Source organism: Rhinopithecus bieti, unplaced genomic scaffold (genome assembly GCF_001698545.2).
Source record: "Rhinopithecus bieti isolate Rb0 unplaced genomic scaffold, ASM169854v2 scaffold_6776, whole genome shotgun sequence".
Classification (NCBI taxonomy): Eukaryota; Metazoa; Chordata; class Mammalia; order Primates; family Cercopithecidae; genus Rhinopithecus; species Rhinopithecus bieti.
Window position 1 is genome coordinate 1450598 of NW_016805299.1, and position 10183 is coordinate 1460780.

At 44.7% G+C, this 10183-nt stretch overlaps 1 protein-coding gene across 1 annotated transcript in view; it reads right to left on the reverse strand.

The window, feature by feature from the left end:
• Window positions 1–2180: 2180 nt before the first annotated feature.
• The window catches only part of P2RX7 (purinergic receptor P2X 7), a 54702-nt gene continuing 46699 nt past the window's right edge, over window positions 2181–10183 (reverse strand). Inside the window, exons 12-13 of the mRNA XM_017872097.1 lie at window positions 7921–8022; window positions 2181–2955 (exon numbers count right to left, since the gene is read on the reverse strand). Of these exons, the coding sequence (XP_017727586.1) occupies window positions 2458–2955; window positions 7921–8022 (600 nt within the window). The 3' untranslated portion in view covers window positions 2181–2457. The remainder of the gene's footprint in view (window positions 2956–7920; window positions 8023–10183) is intronic.

A 10183-nucleotide genomic window follows, 5' to 3' on the forward strand; every position in this document is an offset into this window, starting at 1 on the left:
GAAAGCTGCTGGTTTTAAAAGGTATCAAAATGGTAATTCTTAGAATATGTATAAAAAAATTCACAGATCTTTCATCAGTCACAATATTTAATAGTGGTCTCTAAACTATTCGATAAAATGGCAGTTGTTTAGAAACAGATAAATAGCCAACTCTAGTGACCAAACCAGGAAAAGGAAATTCTGAAGCAGGATCCTAAAATCTGTCACTGCATTTTCATATTCTTAGCAGTTGATGTGTGGAAATGGTAAAGGTGTGGTGTGGGTTGCTTTTGAAGTAGCTAGAACCCAGACTGTGTCAGTTCTGATTGGCTGCAAAGTACAGGGTGTTAATAGCATAAAGGCAGCTTTTGAGTCAGTTTCAATCATGGAATTGTTTTGTTTTGTTTTTTGGTTTTTGTTTTTGAGACAGAGTCTTGCTCTGTCGTCCAGGCTGGAGTGCAGTGGCACTATCTTGGTTCATTGCAAACTCCACCTTCCGGGTTCGAGAGATTCTCCTGACTCAGCCTCCCAAGTAGCTGAGATTACAGGCGCTCACCACCACGCCCATCTAATTTTTGTATTCTTAGTAGAGACAGGGTTTCACCATGTTGGCCAGGCTGGTCTCAAACTCCTGACCTCAGGTGATCCACCTGCCTCGGCCTCCCAAAGTGCTGGGATTACAGGCTTGAGCCATTGCATCCGGCCTTCAGTCATAGAATTGTGATGAGGATTGGAATGCATTGTGTAGCTCAGCAGTTAGATTTGATAGATTCCAAGGCAGGTCTGGTGAGTTACCTGATTTGGTCCATAGCCCTTCTAGAACTGTCCAGTGGACACCTAAGTTCCTGAGAGTTCCAGGGTTAGTCTGGGCTCCCTAAGAACATTAGAACCAGGGAAGGTATGGGCTGAGTCTGTGTGCCCATTCGTCAGGCTTGCTCTCTGTTCCAGTTATCTGTTGCTGTGGAACAAACAAGCCCAAAACTTAGTGACTTAAGATAGCAATTTGGTTTTCTGAATTTATGGGGCAGTTCTCACTTGGGATGTATCATGTGGTATCAGTCATATGTTAGTAGAGTCCAGAATCACCTGAAGGCTTCTTCTCTCTCATGTTTGGTGACTGGGCTTGGATGGCTTGAAAGCTGGGGCTGGTCAGGCACTGTCCACATGGCTGCTTGGGCTTCCTCACAGCAGGGTGGTCTCAGGATAGGCAGACTTTTTTGTTTTTGAGATGGAGTCTCACTCTGTCACCCAATCTGGAGTGCAGTGGCACGATCTCAGCTCAATACAACCTCCACCTCCCAGGTTCAAGTGTTTCTCCTGTCTCAGCCTCCTGATAGCTAGGGCTACAGGTGCCTGCCACCATGCCCAGATAATTTTTGTATTTTTATTAGAGATATGGTTTCACCATGTTGGCGAGTCTGGTCTCGGACTCCTGACTTTAAGTGGTCCGCCCGCCTTGGTCTCCCAAAGTGCTGGGATTACAGGTGTGAGCCACCACGCCTGACCAGGATAGGCAGACTTGTAAATGGAGTCTGGCTTCCCCGATAGCAACAGTTCCAAGGGACAGGAAGTAGAAGCTGTCAGCCTCTTAAGACCAGGATCTGAAACTGACACAAGGTCACTTCCACTTTTGGATAAACAATCAGAGCCACCCATACTCAAGGGCAGGAGATAAAACCCTTAGGTCTTGGGGGACTTGAGAGTCAAAGAATCTGTGGCCACTTTTAGTCCTCCACATTCTTCAACCAGGACAAAAAGGGTTTGTTTTCAGTTGGACATTATCCTAGTCTGACCTCATAATGAAATGTTTTGCATTCACGTAGATCATTACACATTAACAAGACAGTTCATGTGCACTGTCTCAATTTGTTCTCACAATATCTCTGAGATAGTAGTTGGGCAACGAGGAGACAGAGGCACAGAGGTGAGAGGCCTAGGGTCACACAACTTCCTAGGGACAGAGTTGAAACTTACATCTCAATCTCTTTGCTCTCAGTCCATGCAGAGGGATTCTGGTTTGTTTAACCAGGTCACTTTGCTCTCAGACACAGAGCTATAGAACATGAAAGCACATTTCCCTTTGGCTAAAAATGTGGCCACAGTGTTTTGCAGGTGAAGTTCAAGTTGCTAGGAAAGGTCATGTTAATATGGCTACTGCAGCCCCTGCTATCGGTAAGGACTCTTTTTTTTTTTTTTTTTGAGACAGTTTGCTGTGCCTCCCAGGCTGGAGTGCAGTGGCACAATGTCGGCTCACTACAACCTCCGCCTCCCAGGTTCAAGTGATTCTCGTGCCTCGGCCTCCCGAGTAGCTGGGATTACAGGTGCACGCCACCATGTCTGGCTGATTTTTGTATTTTTAGTACAAACGGGATTTCGCCTTGTTAGCCAGGCTGGTCTCCAACTCCCAACCTCGGGTGATCTGCCTGCCTCGGCCTCCAAAAGGGCTGGGATTACAGACGTGAGCCATGGTGCCTGGCTTTAGTAAGGACTCTTGAAGCCACTGTACTGCCCTTCACTCTTGGGAAACTCTTTTCGGATCCTCCAGCGGCAGCAGCTGGGCAAGATGGCAAAGTCAGCCATGTCCTGGGAGCCGAAGCGCCAGGTGGCGTAGCACCTGTAGGCACAGTGCCGCAGCCGGCTGTTGGTGGAATCCACATCCAGCGCCAGCAAGGGCTCCTGGTAGAGCAGGAGGAACTGCAGGACGTGTCTGGACAGGACCAGCTTCCTGAACAGCTCTGAGGTGGTGATGCAGGCCCCTGGCTTTTTCCGGCAGCACAGCTCCTCCAGGCACCTGTGGCTCTTGGGGAGTTGGGACGGAAGGCAGTTTCCACACTGGCACCAGACGGGGCTGTCCCTGGATTTAGGAGTCACCTCCTCTCTAAGCGGCTGCATCTCCCCTGGTTGTCCAGGAATCGGGGGTGGGTCATGGAGGGCCAGGGGCAGCTTGGACAAATCTGTGAAGTCCACTGCAGGTCTCTGAAAAAGCAAGTTTCCAAACCTATTAGCAATGACAAGCCCTCAGGTTCTAGGTTCTTTAATTTTATTAACTTACAAAGTTACATTTAATGTTACATGAGTTATAGTAGCCGTCATTGATTAGGTGTAGATACCAGGACCATGCATCTGTTCTGTAAGCATTGCCTCATTCAAGTCTTTGAAGATGCTTGTGAGGTAATGCATCCTTGTCTCTATTTTACAGATTTTTTTTTTTTTTTTTTGAAAGAGGGTCTCACTCTCGCTTAGGCTGGAGCACAGTTGTGTGACCTCTCAGCTCACTCTAACCTCCACCTCCCAGGTTCAGGCAATTTTCATGCCTTAGCCTCTTAAGTAGCTTGGATTACAGGTGTACGCCACCATGCCCAGCTAATTCTTTTGCATTTCTAGTAGAAACGGTATTTCAACATATTGGCCAGGCTGGTTTGGAACTCCTGACCTCAGGTGATTTGCCCGCCTCAGCCTCCCAAAGTGCTGGGATTACAGGCATGAACCACTGCACCCGGCCTATTTTATAGATTTTGGAAAATGAAATTCAGAAAAGCCAGGCCTCTGTTGAGATGTCACCTCCTGTCCTGACCACCCTATCTAGCAGGTTTTATCCCACGTGATTCCCTTATCACACTGTGGTATTCCACATTCTTCCCAGGACTTCGCACTATTGGAATTTTTTTTTTTTTTTTTTTTTTTTTTTTTTTTTTTTTTTTTTTTGAGAGGGAGTCTTGCTCTGTCTCCCAGGCTGGAGTGCAGTGGCATGATCTCGGCTCACTGCAACCTCCACCTCCTGGGTTCAAGCGATTCTTCTGCCTCAGCCTCCTGAGTAGCTGGGACTACAGGAGTGCACCACCACACCCGGCTAATTTTTATATTTTTAGTAGAGACAGAGTTTCACCACATTGGCCAGGCTGGTGTTGAACTCCTGACCTCGAGTGATCCACCCACCTCAGCCTCCCAAAGTGCTGGGATTACAAGCGTTAGCCACCACACCCAGCCGTGACTTGGTTTTTAACAAAAATGTTTAAATAAAAATAAAAAATGTTAAAAATAGAAAACAGTATATAGAATATATAAAGATATAGAGAAAGAATTATTATTATTATTATTATTATTATTATTATTATTGTTGTTGTTGTTATTTTGAGATGGAATCTTGCTCTATTACCCAGGCTGGAGTGCAGTGGCGTGATCTTGGCTCACTGCAAGCTCTGCCTCCTGGGTTCATGCTATTCTCCTACCTCAGCCTCCCGAGTAGGTAGGACAACAGGTGCCCACCACCACGCCTGGCTATTTTTTTGTATTTTTAGCAGAGAGGGGTTTCACCATGTTGGCCAGGATGGTCTCAATCTCCTGACCTTGTGATCCACCCACCTCGACCTCCCAAAGTGCTGGGATTGTAGGCGTGAGCTACCGTACCCGGTGAGAAAGAAAATTTTTTTTTTCTTTTTCTTTTTCTCTTTTTTTTTTGAGACGGAGTCTCGCTGTGTCGCCCAGGCTGGAGTGCAGTGGCGTGATCTCGGCTCACTGCAAGCTCTGCCTCCCGGGTTCATGCCATTCTCCCGCCTCAGCCTCCAAGTAGCTGGGACTACAGGCGCCTGCCACCACGCCCGGCTAATTTTTTGTATTTTTAGTAGAAATGGGGTTTCACTGTGTTAGCCAGGATGGTCTCGATCTCCTGACCTCGTGATCCGCCTGCCTCAGCCTCCCAAAGTGCTGGGATTACAGGCTTGAGCCACCACGCCCGGCCGAAAGAAAGTATTTTTATACCACTGTACAAAGTTTAAAAAATTTAAAAATTTATAAAGTAAAAAAGTCACAGTAAGCTAAGATTACTTTATTGAAGAAAGAGAAATGTTTTGAAATAAATTTAGTGTAGCCTAAGCATACAGTGTTTATGAAGTCTACTGTAGTGCACAGTAACAACCTAGGCTTTCACATTCACTCACCACTCACTCACTGACCGACTCACCCAGAGCAACTTTCAGTCCTACAAGCTCCATTCATGGTAAGTGCCCTATGTAGATGTACCATTTTTTAGCTTTATATATCATATTTTCACTGTACCTTTTCTATATATAGATACACAAATCTTACCATTCTGTTACAGTTGCTTACAGTATTCAGTACAGTAACATGCTGTACAGGTTTGCAGCCTAGGAGCAGTAGACTACACCATGTAACCTAAGTGTATAATAGGCGATTCCATTTCGGTTTGTGTAAATAGAGTCTATGATATTCAAACAACCACAGAATCACCTACTGATGCATTTTTCAGAACATATCCCCATCATTAAGTGACACATGACCGTAGTTCACTTCATACACAAATCCAATAAGAATATTACAAGAATGGAAACACTTTGGTCAGTCTCAAGAAGAGATGTAAAAATCCTAAATATTAGTGAATGGAATTCAGCAATAAATATAAAGAATAGTACAACACATTCAAATTGAGTTTACTTCAGGAATGCAAGGTTGGCTTAATGTTTGAAAATCAATCAGTGCAATTCACCACCTAACAGAAAAAAAGAAGAAAACTCATTGATATTTCAAAAGGAGCAGAAAAAAACTTTTTTTTTTTTTGAGATGGAGTCTTGTTCTGTTGCCCAGGCTAGAGTGCAGTGGCATGATCTCAGCTAACTGCAGCCTCCACCTCACAGGTTCAATCAATTCTCCCACCTCAGTCCTGAGTAGCTGGGATTACAGGTGTGCACCACCATGCCCGGCTAATTTTTGTACTTTTAACAGAGACAGGGTTTCGCCATGTTGGCCAGGCTGTTCTTGAGCTCATGACCTCAGGTGATCTGCCCACCTAGGCCTCTCAAAGTGCTGGGATTGCAGGCATGAGCCACTGCACCCGGCCAGAAAACAAAAAAGACATTATTTCAGAAATCAATATCTATTAATGGTAAAAGTGCTTAGCAAACTAGAAACAGAAGGGAATTTTCTTACCTAATAGCACATTCTGAAAAACATACTGCAGGCTGGATGCAGTGGCTCACTCCTGTAATCCCAGCACTTTGGGAGGCTGAGGTGGGCAGATCGCCTGTGGTCAGGAGTTGGAGACGAGCCTGGCCAACATGGCAAAACCCTGTCTCTACTAAAAACACAAAAATTAGCCAGGCATGGTAGTGCACACCTGTAGTCTCAGCTACTTGGGAGGCTGAGGCAGGAGGATTGCTTGAACCTAGGAGGCAGAGGTCGTGGTGAGCCAAGATTGCACTACTGCACTCCAGCCTGGGCGTCAGAGTGAGACTGCATCTCAAAACAAACAAACAAACAAACAAAAACTTACTGCAAATAGTATAATGAATAGCGAAGTATAAAAGCCTTTCTCCCTAAGATAGGGAATGAGGCAGAGATGGCTGCTGTCACCATTTCTGTTCAGTATTGTACTGGAGGTCCTGGTCAATGTCATAAGACATTAGATGCCAGGAAGAGGCAAGGAAAGATTCCTCCCTAGAGCCTTCAGATAGAGAGGGCCCTACCAACACGTTAATTTCAGACTTCCAGGCTCCAGAACTGTGACAGAATATGTCTCCGTTGGTGGTGGTGTTGTTTTTGAGACGGAGTTTTGCTCTTGTTGCCTAGGCTGGAGTGCAGTGGCGCGATCTCAGCTCACTGCAACATCTGCCTCCCGGGTTCAAGCAATTTTCCTGCCTCAGCCTCCCGAGCAGCTGGGATTACAGGCATGCGCTACCATGCCTGGCTAATTTTGGTATTTTTAGTAGAGATGGGGTTTCTCCATGTTGGTCAGGCTGGTCTCAAACTCCTGACCTCAGGTGATCTGCCTGCCTCGGCCTCCCAAAGTGCTGGAATTATAGGCGTGAGCCACCAGCCATTTCTGTTGTTTTACACCGCTTAGTTTGTGGTAATTCAGCCCTAGGAAACTGAAGATGCCCAGCAGCCAGAACTGTTGGGGAGAGTGTGAATGACAACAACCATTTTGTAGCACTGTTTGTTAGTATCTCCTAAAACTGAATATATGTCTGCCTTATGACTCAGCAATTCCACTCTTAGGTAACTGACCAGTAGAGTACCGTATGTTGAGCATAGCAGCGTTATTGGCATTAGCCCCAAACTGGACACTACCCAAATGTCCATTAACAGTAGGATGGCTAAGTTGGATGCTTATAAAACGGAATTATACAATGGGAATGAGCTATACACAGCGTCATGAACGATTCTCGCAAAAATAATGTCGAGTAAAGGAAGCCAGACACTCAACCGAGTATATACCGCTTACACACTACATGATTCAACTTTTAGAAACTTCTGGCAGAAGTAAAATTAATCTTTGGATACAGGATAATGACTACTTTTAAGAGAGGGCAGTTGGGTGGACTTGGTAGAGCCGAGGCGGGAGGACTGCTTGAGACCATCCTGGGCAACATAGTGAGACCTTGTTTGAATTTAAAAATATACATTTTTTTCTCTTTTTTTTTGAGATGGAGTCTTGCTGTGTCACCCAGGCTGGAGTGCAATGGCACAATCTTGGCTCACTGCAAACTCCACCTCCTGGGTTCAAGCGATTCTCCTGCCTCAGCCTCCTGAGTAGCTGGGATTACATGTATGCCACCACACCACCTGGCTGATTTTTTTATTTTTAGTAGAGACGGGGTTTCACCATGTTGGCCAGGTTGGTCTTGAACTCCTGACCTCAGGTGATCCACCTGCCTCGGCTTCCCAAAGTGCTGGGATTGCAGGTGTGAGCCACCATGCCCGGCCAAATTTTAAAAATTAAAAAAAGAGAAAGAGAGGGTAGTGATTGGAGGGGGGCATAAAAGGGACTCCTGCTAGTAATTTTCAGTTGTTTAATCTGAGTGCCGGTTACATGAGTATGTTTACTTTGTTAAAATCCATCAGTTTTGATTTGTATAAGTTTCTAGATGTGTTTATATTTAATAGTAAATTTTCTTTAAAAAATAAAGACAAAATTATTTAACTTACTGGGACTTCTTGGCCCTTGACATCTTGCAGACTTCTCCCTAGTAGCTTCTGGTTCACCATCCTAATGTGGGATTCATCCACAAAGGACACATACTTTAATGTCTAGGAAAAGACGGTTTAAAAGTTTACCCATTTTTTGTACAGAATTACCAAGAATTGCCTATTTAAAGGCAATTGTAATTCCTATTTGCCAAACGATAGACTATTGAACAAACTGGCTCAAAACTCTCATTGACCAAGAATAAATGATTTCTGAGTCTAAAGGTAAATCAGAAATGGAACCCCATGCTTTTTTTTTTTCTTTTTTTGAAACGGAGTTCGCTCTTGTTGCCCAGGCTGGAGTGCAGTGGCGCAATCTTGGCTCACTGCAACCTCCGCCTCCCGGGTTCAAGTGATTCTCCTGCCTCAGCCTCCTAAGTAGCTGGGATTACAGGCATGCACCTCCATGCCCAGTTAATTTTGTATTTTTAGTAGAGATGGGGTTTCTCCATGTTGGTCAGGCTGGTCTTGAACTCCCGACCTCAGGTGATCCCCCCACCTTGGCCTCCCAAAGTGCTGGAATTACAGGCATGAGCCACCGCGCTGGGCAGAACCCCATGCATCTTAATTTGTAAATTCAACACAGCCACAGCTTACTGCTTAATGTTTTTACATTGGATCCCCCAATTGCCGCGTACAATTTCTATGTGGTATTATCTCAATTTCAGTAACTCTAGATTCAGTATCTCCAGAAAGTTGTACTATTGCAACTTAAATTATTTATATGTTTGTTAAATTTCATCTCATCTTGGGCCATGAAGTAGTGATTAGTTTTAGCTGCAAAGATGAACTTTTATTTCAAATTGTGAATGCATATACAATGGACAGTGAATTGTGCATTCAGCTGCTGGAACAGGACAATCATGTTCCTGGATGAGGGAAAGACAAAGAAATTGTCTTTTTTTTTTGAGACGGAGTTTCGCTCTCGTTGCCCAGGCTGGAGTGCAATGGCGCGATCCTGACTCACCGCAACCTCCACCTCCTGGGTTCAAGTGATTCTCCTGCCTCAGCCTCTGGAGAAGCTGGGATTACAGGCATGCGCCACCACACCCCACTAATTTTTTGTATTTTTAGTAGAGACGGGGTTTCTCCATGTTGGCCAGGCTGGTTTTGAACTCCTGACCTCATGTGATCCGCCCACCTTGGCCTCCCAAAGTGCTGGGATTACAGGCGTGAACCACCGCGTCCAGCCAATCACCTTTGTTTTTAGGTACCAGAGATTTCTCTTTGGGGAAAATCATGGAGTTGAATGCAGAGGACCTGCTTAATAAAGTCCAAATTAATCAAATCGAAACAATACAGATGACGCTGAAATCTCTTTGACTACTCTCCCACCTAAGGTCCTTTCCAGAAGCAGCCACTGGTACAATTTTGTGTACATATATACAGCCACACATATGTATATGTATGTGTGTGTACACTTCTGTATATATGGAATATACATGCAGAAAATATATAGATTAGCTTCTGAGTCTAGTGGTTTTTTTTATCCTATATATCATATAATATATGTTGTTCTACAGTTTGCTTTTTTTTTCTTTTAACAAGTGTCTTGGAGATCTGCTCTTGTCAAGCCCTATAATTTTTTTTTTTTTTTTTTTTTTTTTTTTTGTGACAGAGTTTCCCTCTGTCACCCAGGCTGGAGTGCAGTGGCATAATCTCGGCTCACTGCAACCTCTGCCAACCAGGTTCAAGCAATTCTCCTGCTTCAGCCTCCCAAGCAGCTGAGACTTCAGGCATGCACCACCACACCTGGCTAATTTTTGTATTTTTAGTAGAGATGGGGTTTCACCATGTTGGCGAGGCTGGTCTCAAACTGTTGACCTCAAGTGATCTGCCTGCCTCAGCCTCCCAAAGTGTTGGGATTACAGGCATGAGCCACTGTGCCCAGCCTTGGGCCAATTATTTAACCTTCCTGTGGCTCAATTTCCTCATCTATAGAAAGAGATAATAGTAGCATCTGTCTACATCAGGTTGTTGTGAAGATTCAGTGAGTTAATGTATAAAGCGTTTAGAAGTGCTGTGTATGGCACATATACACCATGGAATACTATGCAGCCATAAAAAAGGATGAGTTTGCATCCTTTGTAGGGACATGGATGCAGCTGGAAACCATCATTCTTAGCAAACTATCACAAGAACAGAAAACCAAACACCGCATGTTCTCACTCATAGGTGGGAACTGAACAATGAGATCACTTGGACTCGGGAAGGGGAACATCAC